Raw genomic sequence first — 20,186 nt, forward strand, 5'->3', positions numbered from 1 at the left:
CTGTCACTTTCAAACACCCACAAATAATATTGGTGTTTTCTTTCTGGAATATAACCATATATACATATTTCATATCCTGTCACGATATTATACACGGCATTAGAATGTCCGTAATTGTACTTTAATAGCATTTCTTAACACCAATCTACTCGATGTCGTTTTTGTTCTGGAGTGAGTTTGGGAGCAATTCACCGGCAACCAATCTTCCCAACTTTGAAATGTTCATGTAAAATTTTCTGAATTTGTCTCATACCAATCCCCAAATGTCCTCGAATATCCTAATAAGTGATATGGCAATTTTCTTAAATTAGTCGTCTGATGGTAGCCATATTTTCCTCCGTGATCGCAGTTGAGGGTCGACCTTCACGAATTTCATCATGAAGAGAAACACGGCCGCGATGAAATTCAGCATATCAATGCCTTACAGTGCTCAAATAATGTGCTTCCCTCCCAAAAGTATTTTGAAGACGAGCAGTGCAAGCTTTCGGAGAAAGCGAACTTTTAAAATCATCAAAAATCATCGCCCTAAAATTGTTTCGTGTTAGTTCCGTTTTTGCTACGGACAACGAACTTCAACTTGAGATAAAAAAAAATTGACACGAGCTTCCAGCCAAATTTTTTTTTTCCTCAACTTATGAGACTTCATAGGTTAAAAAAATATAACATTCAAAATTCAAACATTTATGGGTGGCTAGAAACGCAAAACTTTTAGTGTGCACTAGGTACATAGGGGTGATTCGGATAGCCCTCTAGGTCCTCCCAGGTCATCACTACCACCACAGTTGACAGATATATACTACGTACATACAGTTAGGAAACTAAGCCCCCCCCCCCCCATGAAATTATGACGTTATAGGGCTGTTACTTTTTGATACTCGACATAGCATTTTTCTCTGAGATGATTATTATGTTTCTGTAAATAAAGGTGTTCTTAAATGTTTATCCAGGTGCGCGTTCGCGAGTTCTACATCGCGATGCAGCGTTGCCCTTACATCCACGAGATGAAGGAGCGGCTGCTTGGCGCGCCAACAGACGGGGTTGAACGCGAACGCGACCAGAGAGAGCAGAGCGAGCCGCCGCCGCCGCCCATAGACACGCAGGTCGGCACCATCGTCAAAGTAAGATCATCCATCGTCATTCACTGTTTATTCTATTTTTTAATTTCAAAGTTCTGTGTTATCTGTGTCATGAATTTCATACATGGTTCACAGCGAAAAGGAATAATATAAAAATATAATTTTATGCATTAGGTAATCAATCGATAATCAAAATTAAGACAACAAAGTGTGATTTTATTTTTAAAAATATGTTTTGATACCTAGGTGTATTGCTTAATTTTTGCCTGCTATAATTTGAATAAATTATTTGTTTTAAATATGGTGATATTATAAGTTTTTTGCTTTAACCATTTCACATTAGATTTTAAACTATTCTGTAATACACTTAAAGATTGAGTTACATGCTACAATGAATAAATTGAAATTTGTAGAGATTGAAATGAAAAACTTTTATTTCAATCTCCATAAATTTCAAACTATTTAACTTTGAACGAAGTAAGTACATTATAAAATTTTCAAATACGAGTTCCATTTAACCCTCATTTTAATCCATATTATCAAAAAATACATTGTGCGTCTATATATATGTAGTACATATATAACTATGTAGAGCTTAAAATTTAAGCTCATAATATTTAATATGAGTTCAGTCAACGTTTGTATTTTTCACACAATCGATGCATATTTTACATTATAATTCCACAATGGAGTCCTTTTATATTAATTATTAAGAATTGTAGCTGAATTCCGACGGGTACGGGTCCCACACGTCGCCGGCGCGCGCTCCACTCGTTACTGACGAGTGTGACGCGCCGGCGGACGAGACTGACGCGCTGACGCCTACTGACGCGATACTGAGATACAGGGCCTGCTGCACGCCAGATACCAGACCTAAAAATGCTAAGTGAGTTTATATTGTTTTTTATCTAATGCCGACAATCAGAAATATTTAAAAAATATAAAAATAAAGATTTTTCTTTTTATTTAACTTTTGCAAATATTTGAAGTATAATAATATTATATAAGTAACTTACTTTATCATGCTTTGAAGGCTCATAAGCTTATTATAGCTAGTCTAAACTAATCAAATTATGTCCCCTCATTGTGGCTAAAATTGTCGCCCCTAATATAAACTTGACATGAAAAACTGGACATAATTCCTGTCATAAATTGACCTATAAATTCAAATAAATTCATAGGGGATAAATTAAAGTAGCCATGACATCACAAAAGTCTTTACAGACAATTTAAATGTAAATATAGGACAGGAAGCTGCAATCAAAGCGGCCACCGCTCGATGGTCGGATAATTAAGTTGTTCTCGCGTGTTCAAAAGGAATATGAACGAGGAAAATTATTTTAAGTGCATCTGTAATCTATTGCTCTTGTTACAATTATGGTCATAATAAGGACCCTTCTGTTACAACCCAGAGCTATAAAGTTGTAATTTTAAAGTTTGATGTGTGATAAGGCCGCCTAATAAACTATACTGTTTTTGTTTTTTATACTTATATTAGCAGTAAGTTTCCCATGTATAGTTTTATTAAAGAATAATAAATAAATAGTTTTAGGGCGCAGAAAATATTATTAAAAGTATCGTTTGTGCATGTTGCGAAACGATTAAAGATTTCTTTAAACCGCTTTTCAAAAGTATGGTATCTTATTGATACGCCATATCATTGAGCGTCTTTATATTCAAGTTTAAATAATTGTACTTGATTAAGAAAACATGAGTTTGAGGATTCAACAATTCAAAAACAGTAAAATATAAGTAAAATAGTCATATAATTACACGTAAGTACTTTAATTATGTAAATGGGATAATCGTAGGACGTTTACATCGCTGCCCACTTAAAGATAACTTAAACGTTCGCATTATTAAAAGCATTATGCAATTGCATTGTTTTTTTATATGTATTAGGTACCTATGCATGTCATTTAATACTTCGACATTGGTAGAAATAAATAAAAGCGATGATCTTAACACATTATACAAAGGTTTTAATCCTTGGACCTGAGCAGAATTTATCGCTCATTGTGAAGTCATAACCCGCTTAGTAATTAAAAATAAACCTAATTATGAAATCTGGTCACATATAAACACTAATAAGTCTAACAATGTCGCAACGGCTACTTAGAATGTTTGCGACGAATTTAACGTGTGTTGATGTCTGCTAAGCACTACTAATTAAGTATAAAGACTGTGGTAAGAAGTACCTAGGTGATATTTGGTTACATTTTGAAGTTATACCTAACTATTTTTACATAAACTAGTAAAGATAGAAAACGTATCAAACTCAAAAAAAATTGAAATTAAACTGTTAAATACCCAGGAAAAATATAGGTTGGCTCCGTTGCATATTATGAAAAGGAAAAACAGGCCACTGGGACACCGCGGTCCGCGATTGCAATATTAGGTACTAATCGTTCACTATTAATATAAATTTCATCAAAGTTAAGTTAATAAATTGCTCGTTCAATATTGGTATTAGTATTCTGTGGAGTGTGGTCTTAATTTAGGTATTGAAGATATTGTGCCAATTTTAAGTGAGTACAATGACACTATTATGTTGTGTTTGTATTGAAGTTCAGCGACCTTTCACAGTTACTATTCAATCAGGACCGGGCATGCGCATCGCTTTTCATCCTTTGAGACCATTATGCTTTTTTTCGACCAGCGTCCTATATGACACACGTGCGTATGCATTATATTATGAATCATTAGGGTTGCATCGCAGACGTGGTATGGCACTTAAGTAATGGAGGTTTTTGTTAGAAGTATTCATAGTAAAGGCCGGGTCACTGGGTCGCTCGCGCAGCCTCCCAAAGTTACCGGGAGAGACGCGCCTCTATCGACCGCGTGACGCCCGGCTTTAGGGTTGTCAACAATACTATTTTAACAACTATTCATATTTACGATGCAACTGATATAATTTTTTAAGAATTTTGAGTTATCATATCATTTCCAATGCAACTAGAAGAGTTTATTACATATATTTTTAATTATGAACACCTTGAAACAAAAAGTACATTCGATGAAATCTTTTCTAGACATCATTGCATTAGGCGCTACGTCCCTTTATGATATCGTCCCCCAGTTGCCACCGTGTAATACGACCCTCCGATATTAAGAGTGCAATTTCGCAAAAGGGTGCGTCCGTGTTTGCCGCCCCTACGGGAGCTCTATGCGCGCAGCATCCATTACTGCGCAACTCTCGGCACACTCGACCCGCGGGTAGCGAGTCGAAGCCGCACCTTCTTGCTTCCGGAGCCTTTTTATATCGAAGTGCTCCTCGCGAATCCCACCCTTACCTTGTCCTTAATCCTGAACACACTTAAGATGTCCGTAATATCGTGAAGTGCTCGTTACCGTTCGCGATGGGTAAGGATAAGCATCAGCCTACGGAGGCTGAGGTGAAAGTGGCGACGGTGGAGCTGGAATCCGTGGATAATATGGCAACGTTGCCTGTGGGGCAGCACCGCCAGCAAGGCAGCGATATTGCGATCGCAGAAAAGCATAATACCGCTAACAAAGAGATGGAACTGAAGTGCGTTCAACCGAAGCCATCTAAGAAGTACGTGCTGATTGGGGCTTACGATTAGTTTTTCATTATTCTTTTTAGTATTAGTAATTAGTAATTTTCACTCTTTGGTAGTATTGTACTAATAAAATGTGGTTGGTTTAAGTATTTTCAATTAAAAATAGTAATAATAAAGGAATGATTAAAGTTGAATATTTATAGAAGAGAATACTACTTACTAGCTACTAATCAAAATTTACTATTTCCTTGATGAAACTATCCTAAGTAGTAAAATGTTTTTTTGAAATTAATTAAGATAAAAAAACTCATCATTTACAAAATAGTTGCCTACTCACAGAAGGCAACATAATATTAAGATTTTAAATGGATAAAATGAGGCTTTTGTTAATTTTTATATTCATCATCATATCACCTTTATTTTTACACATAATTAACTGGTGACAAAACCATACCTACTATTGAAATAAAAGTTTGAATGAATTTGTTTAAAATTATTAAATAATTAAAACAATAGAGCATGAAACTAAAAACTTTGATCAAGAACGTTTATAACAAATCTGTTCCAAAATTTTTCTTCATGAACATTGAACATGTATTAAAATTAGCCGCAGAGCATAAAATATTTATATAATAATAATAAAAACAAACAAAATACATAGTTACTCTACATAAAAGCGCGCGCGTGCAACTAGGTCAACAGCCGGGCGTAAATTTATACAAAAACAGGACAGTTATAAGTACTGAACTTATCTGAAAACTTTCTGAATTTTACTTTCATTGCGAAATTGTGAAACGAAATCTGAAATGTTCATACAATATTTTATTTACTACCGGTGTCCTTTGTTGCAGTAATGAATTTTATATCAGCCCGGAAGGCGGAAATTTTATTCACTTTCCGAAAATAAAGGGAAATTTGAATGAATGAAACGATTAAGATTATTTTAATAACCTGACGAAGTTATTTAAAGTTTTTAAAAAGTCCGTGACTGTTTTGTTAAACAATTATTTTATTCTTTTTTCAGGACCTCACTTTTCATCATTTCAAGTTTCATCTATGCGAAACTTTTGGTCGTTGTGTGCATCGCGTACGTTATCAGCGATGTCATAACACACAACTTGCCCCTCTACTACTATGAGGGTTTCTTCACATATCTCTACGGCATGAGCATCTTGTTCCTGCTGTACGTCTTCTGCTTCCTTCTACAAGGTTTGTCAATTGTTTTATCATACAATAAGAAATATCATAGTAGTTACCGGTAGTCGTTATGAAGTAGAAAATATTTTTATCCACAGAGAGCTCATGCTGCAACGGCAGTCCTCCGAAACCGAAGCCACCACCAAAGGAAAAGAAGCCGAAGAAAGAAAAAGAAAAGAAAACCAAAGATAAAGAAAGTAAAGATGGCAAGGATGCGAAAAAAGACGGCAAGAAAGATGGAAAGTCCAAGGACAAAGACAAGGATGGAAAAGACAAATCTGCCAAAGAAAGCAAGAAACAGAGCTTCCAGGTAAGAATTTATTAGTAACATCATACACAGCACATCATAAGCACATCCACTTATACCCATAGTGATAAATTACGCCCTATCCCATTTCATTTGTTGTTAGTTAACGCAGTTTTTCATCATTAATTTTTTAGTATTGTGATTTTGTAAATAATCTTTTGTTTTCGCACTTTTGCAATTTTTACTCACACAAAGACATAGAGCTTCGATAGGATGTGGCCGCATGATCCCTGTTTTTGTTTACGCTGCCTATTCTTTTGTTTTTTCCATATGATTTGGGCAGGAGGTGTATCCCCGTAAGATGCGTGATAAAGTTCGACAACAACAATTACAAATGCAAATGGCGCAATTGTATACCTCAGAACAGGTGAGGTTTGGTTGAAGAATCCTGCTTGAATTGTCGTGTATCATTTGGTTCGCTTTGGATGTGCTGTGTAGTTCGTCCGCAATCATGCATAGCTTGTGTGTTTTATCCGCTATTTCCCCTTTGCTTCCAAAATCAAAATACGTTTATCAAATACGACAATGTACCCACTATTGTTCATGTGAAATCAAAACGTTAACATAAATATTTACTATACTAATACAGTTTATAATGAATTGAAGTTACCGTTATCCAGCGATTTGCATTTAAATGTTGCATTTACTTGCCATTTTACAATAGGAAAACATTAACGTGATTTAAACATAAATTTCTTCTTTTGTTAAGTCTTTGAATAGAGCGAAACGAATCTTGCATTATTATACAAGCACGCTGCATAACCTACTTTTTCATCACTTCAATATTAATATTTTATGAATAACAATTTCTATATCAGATCGGAAATAGGTTATAACGGTATCTTCCCCGTATTTAAAAGTGATGGAATATTAAATTCAATAATTATATTTGTTCTTATTGTCCTTGTATCAAAGCTTTATAGCTTAAGATGCTTTATACAATGTATTGCGTTTCTGACATAGCAACAAGACGTTGTGGAGTTGGAGGCAGGGCCCGTCGCTCGACCAGTACGCAGGCGCAAAACATCGCAAAATGATCATAGCCACGGAAGTTTTTTCCTGAGAATTGGAGCTATTGGTAAGAATAATAAATAACTGAATATTTGGTACCAAACAAATTTAATTGTTTATGTTTTAAAAAATAATTGATATAATTATTGTAGGATGAGAATTTATTTATAATAGGTATTCATTGTACTTAAAAGTTAAGATGAGTTACTTCATATAGATGATGTTATTTAAAATTTAAGTAAATGTTGACAAGTTTTCATTTTACTAACATTTAAATTTGATTACATAATCACTGATGAATTTGATTAATTCATTTTTTAAATTTATAAAAATTTGTTTAACTTGCAGCTTTTGGCTTGGGAACAATGATCTACAACGGCTTGGAGTTTGGAACTTTCTTCGAGTTGCCTTTAGACTCACCATGCTATCTTATCTTGAAAGGAGTAAATCCGGTCTTACAAATGGTTTTCACCTTCATGCAAATGTATTTCATTTTCATGAATTCACGGGTTAGTATAAACTAACATACTTATGTTTAATTTGTATAAAAATATTTTTAAGTATAAGTATTGTTATCTTAATAAATTTTAATTTGATTTTCAGTTGAATATACATCGGTTTAAAGTCATCGCTCGTTTTGGCCTTATGCACGTAGTGGCGACAAATATTTGTGTATGGATACGCACACTAGTGTTAGAGTCTCTGAAAGAAATAACCGATTATCACGTCAAGAATCCTTTTGGACTACCTGGAGAAGGCGTACTTGGAAGTAATATACTATTCAAATTTCAAACATTACTCCTTAAAACATTCTGCTCTTTTAAATCCAAACTTACAGTAAAAACTGTTCTGAATTTTGCAGAAGTCATTCGAAAGCATACCTTGAGACATTCGGGCAAAGTGATTGGTGCTGTATCTACGGTGGCTACGACAGTGGCTTCAACAGCAACAACAGTTGCTAAAAATGCCGGTGAACAAATGCTAAACGCGGTCACCTCAACCACTTCTGCACCAACAACGACACCTACCACAAGTGAGCTTAACTACCACCCGATTAAACTAATCAACCACCCACTCATATTAACTTGCATGACGATACATTAACATAAATAAAATATGAACTAACAATTTTCAGCAACTCATTCTCCATATAACAATTTTGGTGGTGGGTTCGTTCCCAAATCGAAATTCATCGACACTATTAAGAGCACAATAGGATACGAGAACCAAAACCACGGGGTCAGAGGTTCCTGGCCGAATGATAATCCGTTTACAACTACGTATACACCGATAAGTGCTGAGACGAAGCCTACTCCGACCCAAACTGCCATGTTGGAAGTATTCCAATGGCTTTATTCATCAACTGTGAAACCTATTGTTAGTACGGTTTCAAGTATTGTGGCTTCGACTCCAGGACCGGTATATGATAAAGATGAATGGGGCAATAGTGTCGAAACGTATCGTGTCGATGAACCACCACATTCACCAGGTTTGTCGGTCTCCGGTCTAACATTTGGTTCCACGCAGTAGCACTTTTTATTTGCGGTTTCAGCTATTGTTCACGTATATTATTAGCACGTTATTCATTGTAGATATTTTCATTTCGTTTAGCATGTTTATGTTGACCTCGACTGTAAAATAAAGTGGCATGGATGGTATTATCAAGGACTAAGAAGAAAAGGGTTATGTGAAGATTTTATTGAACTTAAAGCTATCATCGAAATAAACTTCTAAACTATTAAACTATAAAATATACTTAATTAACTATAAAATTAACATTGTAATCTATGTTAAGCATTTATATATGCTCAAAGTAGTTTAACGCGCCATCTTAGAACTTATTATGGATGTACAATGGATACTTTTTGTTTTCAGCCAACAACGCTACGGAGATATTTGAATCTTTCGATAGTCTGAACCCTGCGGCTTTGATAGCCAATATTGATAACACAACGGTGTGTGGAAGGAATCCAATAATGGGAACAATTGTAACCGACTCCGCACCTTATCTTTACCCTTTCATCATTGAATATTCGCTTATTGGAGCTGCTGTTATTTACGTCATGTGGAAGCATATTGGCCGTTATCCCAGGTTAGTAAAATAGATTAAATTCATCCTCATTTCATAATATTCACAATAGGATACATTCCAAAAACATTGATACCTACTTGCTTAAATTTATAGAATCTCTAAAAACATAAATGTTAAGGTTAATGTGACCTAGTGTGAATAAACTGACATAAATTTTCCTTGTGACTAATGCAACCAAACCTGTATCTTAGTATTTAAGTAACCATTAATGTAGATTAAGACTGACCTGATTAACTTCGTAGATGTAGTAGATCCATTAACAAGTTTCCATAGATATAGTTCGTATTTAAATTTATATAAAAAGAAAAAATAAACATTCTCATAACGGAATAAAAGATTTTAATTATACGATTCTGGAATATCTGATAGTGTCTCTAGGTATTATTCTATCTTTTATGTTTTCATTCTGGCATTAATAACTTTGAGCTTAAATTTCATAAATTTCCTTCAAAATTCATTCATTCAAAGCTTAGCACTTTGTCTACATTCCAAAAAAAATAAGTTGTACATCATCGTATAAATTCATAGTAGTTAAATCATCCACGCTCTAACTCTATTCATTGGTTGAATGTCAGTCGAAATTTCAAATCAAATCGTCATCAAGTATTAAAAATGTCACCCAAATAGCACATGACAATACACGTTTGGTTGCAGCGTCGCCAACGACGAAGATCTGGAAAGACGTCTGGAAGCTGTTCTGTCCCGCAGGGCGGCGGCGTTGGCAGCGGCTCAGAGAGGCAACCGAGTAGACTGCGCTGGAGCATCCAAGGGTCTTTTCTGTGGTCTTCTTCTTCTCGTCGCGTCTCTTATCTGCCTGATTCTATTCTTCGTACTGATAAGACACCAGGAGTTGAAGCGCTTGTCGATTTACTTGGCAGATGTGTCGCATTGCGCGCTGATGGTGCTCTCGATTTTGGCCATTTTGATTGGATTTATTCGGTAAGTAGTAATTTTGTTTAAGTTTTTGAATCATACTAAATATTTGAACATTTTAAATTTAATATTTTTTAAACGTGACCATAAATTACCCAAGTCAATAGAAGTCATACATTTTTTAATTTAATTTAATTAATTACTTGCATGTGGTACCCCAATATGTTTTGGATAAAGTGTTTCTTTTATTTATAAAATTTTATTTCTTTATATTTTTAAGTTTCTTTAGTTTCTGTAGTTCATTGTTTTTTTTTGTTCTTCCCTTCCTCTCCCATTCTAACCTGATCCTTGAATCCTTGTAACACGGCTCCAATTTTAACTTCAATCGCCACACAATCGTTCTCATCGTCACTTTTGTGATTAACAAATTCCCGTGTTCAATTTTAACCATGTTTGGTTGCACCTTATTGGAATTAGTGGTAGAGTAATGAAATGGAGCTCAGATCCTCCCTCCTGTACCGAGCCTCTTCGCAGGGTGCAATCGTTGAAGTTCCGTTCTGAGGAACAATCGGACTTGAATGACATACTACTGCGTGTCTCCGCGTTTGGACTGTTTACCTACGCCGTGTTCAGCATCATCGCTGGAGGGATGGGAGCTTTCACACACGAACCTAACTTGCTTGTGATGATTACCGGATGCTTAAGCGTTCTGCAGGTGAGTTTCTTTACTATTGCATTTTTAAAATATTTATATCGCATATAAAAATAAGAGTTTTTAAAACAAGAAATAAACGATTTATGGCATGATTTTAATTATTCATTTCTGTTATATTTTATTGATTCTCTTAGTTTTTACTGTGTTCTTGTGTCTATTGCAATTACTTTACCTGCCCGCTTCTTATGGTATCTTCTAAGATGAAATCATTTGCTCTCTTTTAAGGACTTATGGTTTTCAAATTTCTTCTTCTCTTGTAAATTCTTCAAAAGACTAGGCCCTTCCTCGGCCTCTTCAAAAGGAAGACGTCGTAGAATTTTATGTTTTTCTTAATTTTTAAATCTCCTTACTCGTTTGTAGGTGATCCTGCAGCTGCTGTTCATAGCGGACGTGTCGCGGCGGCGCGTGCACCTGCCCGAGCAGGAGCGCAGCAAGCCCGCGCGCCAGGCGGTCACCTTCCTGCTGATATGCAACGTCACCATGTGGCTCATCTACACGGTGGAGGCGCAGAAGGTGCTGGCCAACCCGGTGAGTGTGTAGCTACTAGCTTGCAGTCGACCCGCAGCCGCTGCTCATAGCGGACGTGTCGCTGTACTGTTTTCAGTTTTTTACTTTTTTACCATTTACTACAAACATTTAGAATAAAGATGACATGAACTTCCGTCCGCAAACAAGTTTGAGTCATCATTCAGAAATACCGTCTTTCACATTGGAAATATAGTCCGTAATCAGAAACTCTATTTGAAAAACATAAAATACATAAAACATGTATTTTCCTTACACCCTTTGCTCCAAATCGTACATTTTATAGTAAGTAGTTACTAATTACAACATCTTTACGTTACAGGTTCAACTGGACTTCTACGGCTTCGTCGCCTGGTCTTTGGTCCAACGTTTCACTCTACCGCTCTGCATTTTCCATCGTTTCCACTCGGCCGTAACTCTAGCCGAAATCTGGAAGACAAGCTACAAAGCTCGTCTTGAATGAATTGACCTAACATCCATTTAATATGGATTTAGTCAAACACACTTTCATATTGACGATACCAAGCAAAACCAACTAAAAAAGTAGTTCAGAATTTCACGATTTTGAACTCACCCTTACAACGATTATGTCCAATTGTTATTGCCAATGTGAAAGTGATCTTATGCCCGTAAAAATAGGGTTTCGTACCGATTTCGTCCTAATCCGGGACAGCAATATTGTAGTTAGATTTAAATTTCAACTTTCAATCTTACTAGTATTTGGATATCGTAGCGCAGGTAGAGTGTCAGCTTTAGAGTATGACTTTAATCGTAATCCCGGATTTCTGAATGTTTTCGAATATCAATTTAGCGTGGAGTAAGACATGTTAGAGAAGAGATAATTCGTCAGGAGCTGTTAAGAATTAATCAATGCAGCGGAAATCTTAATTTAGATTTATCAAAGGGAATGATCGGTACAATGTATTGAAGAGACACTACGATAATAAAAGCATAATCATGAATGGGACAGTCATATTTCTGTCATGAATGAATGAATAAAATGACTAACAAACTTGACATGTCTGAATAATTTTCACGGTGTTCCATTTGCCGCCTACTTATAAAGGGTTCAATAATTATTCGTCAAGGAATAGACTTTCAATAAAAACTTTATTGTGGCTTAGAATAGTTATACCTTTTTGTATCCACGCATTTTTCATTTCTCATATTACAGTGTGTTTCACTTTCTTTCACATTCCACTATCTTTACTTTTGCAATATTTACTTTTCAAGACTGATGAGAATTGTTAACACGACAAAATATACGTACGTTGCTCATTCTTGTACAATTAAAATATTAAAATTAGCGCGATTTATTATTAAAATACAAAATTTTGTACAACCTGTTGTGAAAAGTTCCCTCCTTCGTTCGTGTGCCATAGGTAAAAATTATATCAAATTCGACAATATTTTGTTTATTATGAGAAATGTTAGAGAGGTTTAAAACTAACACTTGTCTTTGACAACCGACACAAACGGCCAAAATTTCATGTCGTTAAAATTTAATTACCTAAAATTAAAAGGATAAGTTAAGAAATCATTGGTAATGCTACAATTTATTTTACATCTAAATGTTATGATGTAGAGTTATGATAATTCTATGTCTAAGGTGTAAGTAATATTATGAATTCATGCGGCTAAATAAAATAAACATATTTGCTGCTAATTGCAAAAGGATAGAAAAGAATAAAATTAAGGATGATATTAAGAATCTAAACTTGATAAAATAATGAAACAAGTGGAATCGAATTACATTATTCTATTTACTAGAATTATGGTATTTCATCCAAAAAGGCCGTCAATGCTAACAATAATAATAATAGTTTAAAAAAAACGAAAAAACACGCTTATTATAGAAAACCGAACTAAAAAATAGAAAATTTTATCAAATTAGTGTAGGTATTGTCATCGGTCCTCAATAAATCTACAAAGTTTGAACGAAATCTGGCCGTTTAAAGTGGGTCAAAATCGCGCCCAAAGAAGTCGGTTACAAACATACAGGTGAAGCTAATATAAAGCGTGTAAAAATGATTCTCGAGACGTTCTCCATTTTAAAACACTGTAGTAAATATATAAGGATAAAAATATAGTAATTATTGATATAATTATTAATGTTTCAAAAATTTATTAGCCAACATAATATTTGGGATAAGCTCGTAGAGTTATAAATGTTACGTACGAAAATATAGTTATATGAATTAGATGATGTATCGAAATAATTGTCTTAATCTAAGTAAGTACTTAAATATAGAAACACCAAAACATGACGCGGATTGCAGTATGAAGGTATTACAAAATCTGCTTTACCAAGTTGAATATTAATAAAAAATATTTTGATTGCAAGGGGCCATAAAAAGAACAATTTTTTTAATACAACGCTCATCTTTTATAAGCACTATATTTAGCGTGTTGAGATTTAATATACATATACCTAAATAAAGAAGTGTTTATTGTATTTGCTGAAAGAGTTCTCCTTATTGCGTTCAATCTCCGCTAATGTGTTTAACAAAATTTGTGATGTTTGAGAATGTTATGTAAAATTGCGTTGCATCGGAAATAATTTGACCTAAATAATATTTTCGTAACGATCTATAAGTGCAATCTATTTTTATAAGCTGTCTATATTATTTACACATGGGTGTCATACCTATAGGTACCTATTTAATATTTATTACGATATGAACGAAGGCGTTATGTATGCTCGATATCATTAATTATAATAGTTATGTTACGGATTCTGTAAAAATAGCTCTTAAAATATTATTTATACTATATTTATTGTTTCTAATTTTAGTATTTGATTGCTATAGTTTCGGAGAGTGATGTGTGCTCACTTTGTGAGATGCGAGTGAATGTAAGTAGTTATTTTAAGTGATACCTACACACAAAAAAAAAAGAAAATTTTCAATTACTTAGTTAAAATTTTCAGAGCCCGATCGCATTTGTTTCTGTGAAGGCTACCTACTTGATAAAAATCGATTCTAAAAATCGATGCGTGTTTGGCTTGGTTTATCACTGCCGATAATTTTAAACACTTAATAGTAAGCCCTTTTATAATTCTATACTATTTCTAACTTATTCAATTTTGTAGATGATATTTACTGTGTACCTAACGTTTGGAGAATGTACCGACATTAATTGTATCTTTAGGTTTATCGGATATGTGGTTTTCTCGATGTTAAATTAGATACCAAAAAATTTAAATGTTTGGAATCTCTACTTTAAAGTATATAATATAAATGTCTATTTGAATAAATTACATAATACTTATGAGATTGTTTGTTTTATTTTTTGCCTAAATATCGTTTCAACGTGTGAAAGTGTTGTCAATATAAATAAAACTATGCTTACCTACTTACTGAAAAGTGAAAACTTCAATATTGATATTGTGTAATTTCTATATATGCTCCAGATTATTTTTTTAATAACTACGGAATAGATATGTAATACCTATCTATAGATAATAATATTTTATGTAGATATACTTAAACTTAACACTGTTAACGTTATTGTTGTATTTAGCACGATTTCTTGGCAACCCATTAATATTAGGTTTCAAAGGCTATTTTCAATTAAAATAGTACCTACCTTAGTACCTACCATACTTCTTGAAGTAATTGCGAACCTTGTAGAACAAAAAAGATTGTGGTTATAAGAATTTGACCTCTATCCATTTTATTAGGTACTAGCTGAGCCGCGCGGTTTCACCCGCGTGGCTCTAATGTACATTGTACATGGTTTGATAGCTGCTATTAGTACAATTAATAATTAGGTAGGTACCTAAATGTACCAGGACGCGCGCCTGGCACAGTACTTAAGAGTGACAGAAATTGTGAATAGGGGAAGTTGGGTAAACAAAATATTATTACATCAGGCGACGGTTTTGTTTATTGTCGGTTTCATCTTTGATACCCAATTCGGAACTTCCTTCAGAAGGTGCAATTGATCATAATATAAAAGCCGAAGTTCCCAGAAGGCAATTTATGTCACGCGATAATAATATTAGTTATGTTGTACAACATGATGTGGACCAACATGTTGAAAATAAGCGCGGATTATTTGTTTAACAACATTTTCTGTCTACGCTCTACTGCTATGTGACTGCTGTATTTGTGGCTGTATTTATATCAGTTCTAGACATTATATGTCACTAGAGAAGCATAGGTGTTTCACACAGGCTTTTCAGCGTTTTAGCGGTGTGGTGGTTGTTGTACATGTCCAGCTTATCAATGCGATCCAAACCTTGATCGCGGTATATGTTGTAGTTTGGTTGTAGTGAATGCTAGGCATTACTGATAACTATAATAATTTTATATTCAGTCTGTGCTTAACACACCATAGACAAAATAAATCAAATGTCATAGACTGTCAAACGTCACAATCGTGACATATACATACCTAACTACATAAAAAATAAAAAGTTGAATTGTTAAATTGTAGCGATTTGCAATATACATTTAATTTAGTTAAAAATTGTTGAAATTTAACTAACGTTAGATCATAGTTCAGAGAAGAATTACTAAGACGTCTAAAATATCTGATTTCTCTTCCAAACTCATCATATTATATTCATGCTATCACGGGAAGAGTACATAAGTGAACGAGGAAAATTGTTTTAAAATATGATAGAGACTAAAGTGTAATAACAAACAGTACCTAGTTCTTTGTATTAGAAATTACGTTCAATCATGATTGTGCGGTGTGTGCTGTTAATTCTATTTGTGAACTGTGTACGAACAATTGAAGAAAAGTCGAATTATTTACAAGATGAATTCAATTATTTTAAGTTAGACAACGGGTATCGTGTTATACCATACGTATATAATGTGCCGCATTTTATGGGGGTTAAGAAACGTGAAGCTGATGGAATTTTATCTAAAGTTGGACCTGAACAGTTAACAAGTGATAACGAACCTCAACAGTCTGTTAAAAAGGACGAACCAGAACAAATAATTATTGGACAAAGTGAAGGCGGAAGTGTAAAGCAAGAAGTTGCATCACCTCTTAATAATTCGGCTCCTGCATCAGTTCCAATCAATAATAACCATAATGTTAAGCAAGAGCAAATTAATAAAACAAACACAATTCCTGTAAAAAGTAAGTTTCTATATTTTTATTGTTATCAATATGTATTACATTCTTAATGTTGTATATGACAAATCTCCTTTCCGAAGACTAGAGAATACTTACTATTCTCTAGTCTTCTATCTATAGACTAAACTATTATATAAAGTATACTTAAAGTCTACTCTAGTTTTAAGTCTACAAGGAAGTTGGTAAGAAAAAACATCATATAGAAAACTCTTTTTGTTTCTTTGTATTTACTATTTAGTAGAACTTCTGTTTACAATTTTTGTAGATAGTAGTACCTAATTATACATAAATAATATATTTTAGTTACACTTGATAAAATGAATGTATTGTTTTATTATTAAGATTATGAGTAGGTACTTTAATTTTAAATAATTTACCCCTTTTATTTAAATATTATTTCAATGTTTCAGATATTCCTGATAAAACAAAAGAAAATGTCACAACCCTAGCACCATCAATTTCAAAGCTCAGTGATCCAGCACCAAGCAAGAATAATACAAAAGATGACTTGACAACCATTGATGTTAACAGCCCTGGTGTTATAAAGAGAGCCTTAATAGTATTTGGAGGCTTGACGCTGCTTGCTGTGGCCTACCTTATATTTTACAGGTAATGCATCACTACATAGTATAAAACAAATTCACTTTCTGAAGTCGGATTTGTATGCCATTGTTTTAATAGAAAAAGTCATTCAAGAGGAAAGTTTTAGTATATAATTTATCAGGTCTTAGACAAAGGGGGCGAAGCCACGGGCGGTAAGCTAGTTCCTGATAATCATTACCTTATGTTAGTAGTAGAAGTATTACACTCTAATCTCTGTACATTATGTACACATTTTCATAATATATAAGATTGATTTCCTCATTACACAATGATTATGCAAAGATCAAGTGTATATTCGAAAGTTTTCTTATACTATTCTTCTACAGGTAAATTTTTCAATTTGATCTTTTAAGATGATGCAAACATTATCAAGAGAACTTTTTTTCTTTCCTCCATTCGAAATCCCATTATAATTAAATCCTAACTGCAAAAATCAAAGCAGTCATCCAACTCTTTCCTTATTAAAACAAAAATAATATAGTATCCATATTATTGGGGTTATTATAAAATATGCTAATTAATATAAAACTCTCAGAACCATAAATAACATATAACATAATATGGCAAACTTAAGGAAATGTTGAATTATATAATAAAAAATACATTTAGTTAAATAAACATTTTTAGATGATTCTCAATATATTTATAGTAGACATATCCAGTGCAATATTAAACTACTGGTCACAGGAAATAATAAAAATTATAAATATGTACTATGTAAAAAATAATTCTCATTTAATCATCAAAATCGGTGGTCCACCCAGTTCAGTGGTAGCAAAAAAAAAAAATTTGATTTAACATTCAATAATATTGAATCCTTATCTTCCAGAAACAAGCACAAAAAGTTTGACGCCAGTAACAACCATGGTACCGGTGAATCAAACCAATTCAGATACGGTGTTCTTCAGTCCGATGATCGACGGGAGAATATGGAACTCTCTAGAATACCGCTCACAATGGAATCCGATGATGACGATGATGAAGACCTTGAAATATTCGACCTGGAACAGAAAAGGAAATCTCTGTCGTATGTAAATCTTCAAACAAACGACGAAGATATTGTTTTACGCTCGTCTAAAGACGAATCTAAGAATAACTTGTTACTAGATATAGAAGATGGCTCGCCAGATCAGCTCATTAATTGGTCAAGTAGTGGAAGTAAGTCTATACTGTAATATATCTCGCAAACAGATCGAAATACAATTTTTGAAGGATTTAAAGTGAGGCACAAAGTATGGAAAAACATTGTAAAAAACTCCCTTATTTTTGCATGGGATAAAGAATCCTATTAAATATTGAGTTTCTCAACATTAAAGCAATATTTAAAAAAGAACCAGAACTATTTTTGTTAAACAATTTGAAGCCTGTAAGAACATGTTATTTTTAGAACGAAACCAATGTTTTGATGATCAGGAATACAGAAAATGGCATGAATATTATGAGTACATACATAGACATATTTTTCTAATTCACACTGATAGAAATTACAGAAATGCTTAATATTTTGTATTTCTACAAAGCCTATTCTATCGCTAACGAATTTTATGCTATGAATTAAGTATAGCCTAAGATGTATTTGTAATTCAACATTTTTAGTTTGATATACTGTGTTTGATTGAGTCAACAAATACCATTTTTTTTTTCAACTTTTGTAGTAAAAAAAGTCATTTTATGATTTGAAATTGAATTTGAGAGCTTTGTATCCTTAATGTGTTGTTAAAAAAATTACATACCAGTGGCTAAAAATTCTAGTCATTCGCAAATATAATATCAAATAATATAACTGCATTTATTTTAACGGACTAAATTATTTGTTACCATTTTTTTTGTAAAAAGTGCATTATGTGTAAAATGCTCTCAAATGTGCTGATGGTTCATATCAAAACTATTTAAGTTGACATTCTTAACAATAATATTGCATTTAAAAAGCTTATAATCTTTTGTTGTATTTATTTGTGTTGTGTTTTTAATTACTAATTTATAATATTGCATTTGTTAAGTCTTGCGAAAAAATGTTTTTATTCGAAAAAATTACTTTACAATATTTCAATTCAAATATTTCACACAAAGCGAAAAAATGTGAAAATATTATGTACTTTGATTTTGATGTGAAACTTCTAAAGACGCGTTGAGAGTAACATTTCTAGGTCGCGTCATGGCAATACTGACACGTCAAGGAGTGATTTGACGATTTTGGTATCTTTTGAATCTTGCCAAAGAAGTTTCACTTCTGACACGTGTGCTTGGCACACACTCTCTCTCATTTTTGTTTACAAATTTAGTTTAATTTTCCAGTAATTTGATAAATTTTATTTAAAAATATTCTAATATTGAGTCTGATGATTAGTTTGCTTTGAGTGATATAGAATATATTTTTTTATTTGTTTGAAATAGTGACAATATGCTAAAATAATATTTAAGGTCAAGATGACTATTTATTTTTTATTTGTAATAATTTTCTGGAAATAATTGTAACAAACATAGTATTATGTATTGTACAAAACATAACCTACCCAGGTATTATTTTTTTCACAAATATTGTTAAATATCTTCACAATATGATATGATCACAAAATGAAAACAATGTTTTTTGTTTAAGCAGTAAGTTTTTGTTCAAACAATATAAAACGAAAATATATTGTTGCCAATCAATCAAAATTTACAAATTTTTGCTACTTTATGCATTGCTGGTAAGTGCTGACTAGTTCTTTGATTTTAATATTAAATGATAATGTTACGACTAAAATATGAGTGTAAAGATACAGTGAAAGTGATAATCTCCATACATGACCAAATATTTGTTTAACCCCGAGCCCCGAGCGGCCCGATCTGACCACGACACAATAGATTTTCTATTGTGTCTGTGATTCCGGGGGCTGAGTTATTACCATTCCATCAAAAGATACCGACGTATTCATAAACGTTATTTTTTTCGAATGATACTTATTTAGAGTTGTACAAGAAGTGTATTTATAAAAAAATAAGCGATTACCTTTACTGCTTTAATTTCGGTAGTGAAATTTCTTCCTGACATTATCTCACTATCAATATAACATAAGCTTTTGGACTGTGATAGTAGATGGGAGTCTACGTAATAATTGTACAAAAACATTTCCTAAAGAATTTTATTTTGCGTGTCATTCGGACGATGACGTAGATTCTCATTCCTTAT

At 33.2% G+C, this 20,186-nt stretch overlaps 1 protein-coding gene and 1 pseudogene across 1 annotated transcript; both read left to right on the forward strand.

The window, feature by feature from the left end:
* LOC123692162 overlaps nucleotides 1-14,592 on the forward strand; it is a 29,824-nt pseudogene extending 15,232 nt beyond the window's left edge.
* A 1,179-nt stretch (nucleotides 14,593-15,771) lies between these two features.
* Nucleotides 15,772-18,619, forward strand: LOC123692163. The gene is made up of 3 exons (XM_045636859.1): nucleotides 15,772-16,414; nucleotides 16,822-17,020; nucleotides 17,844-18,619. Exons 1-3 carry the CDS (start codon nucleotides 16,006-16,008, stop codon nucleotides 18,187-18,189), a joined length of 954 nt encoding a protein of 317 aa, XP_045492815.1. The 5' UTR covers nucleotides 15,772-16,005; the 3' UTR covers nucleotides 18,190-18,619.
* The last annotated feature ends 1,567 nt before the right edge of the window (nucleotides 18,620-20,186 follow it).

The sequence above is a fragment of the Colias croceus genome, chromosome 5, assembly GCF_905220415.1.
Source record: "Colias croceus chromosome 5, ilColCroc2.1".
Classification (NCBI taxonomy): Eukaryota; Metazoa; Arthropoda; class Insecta; order Lepidoptera; family Pieridae; genus Colias; species Colias croceus.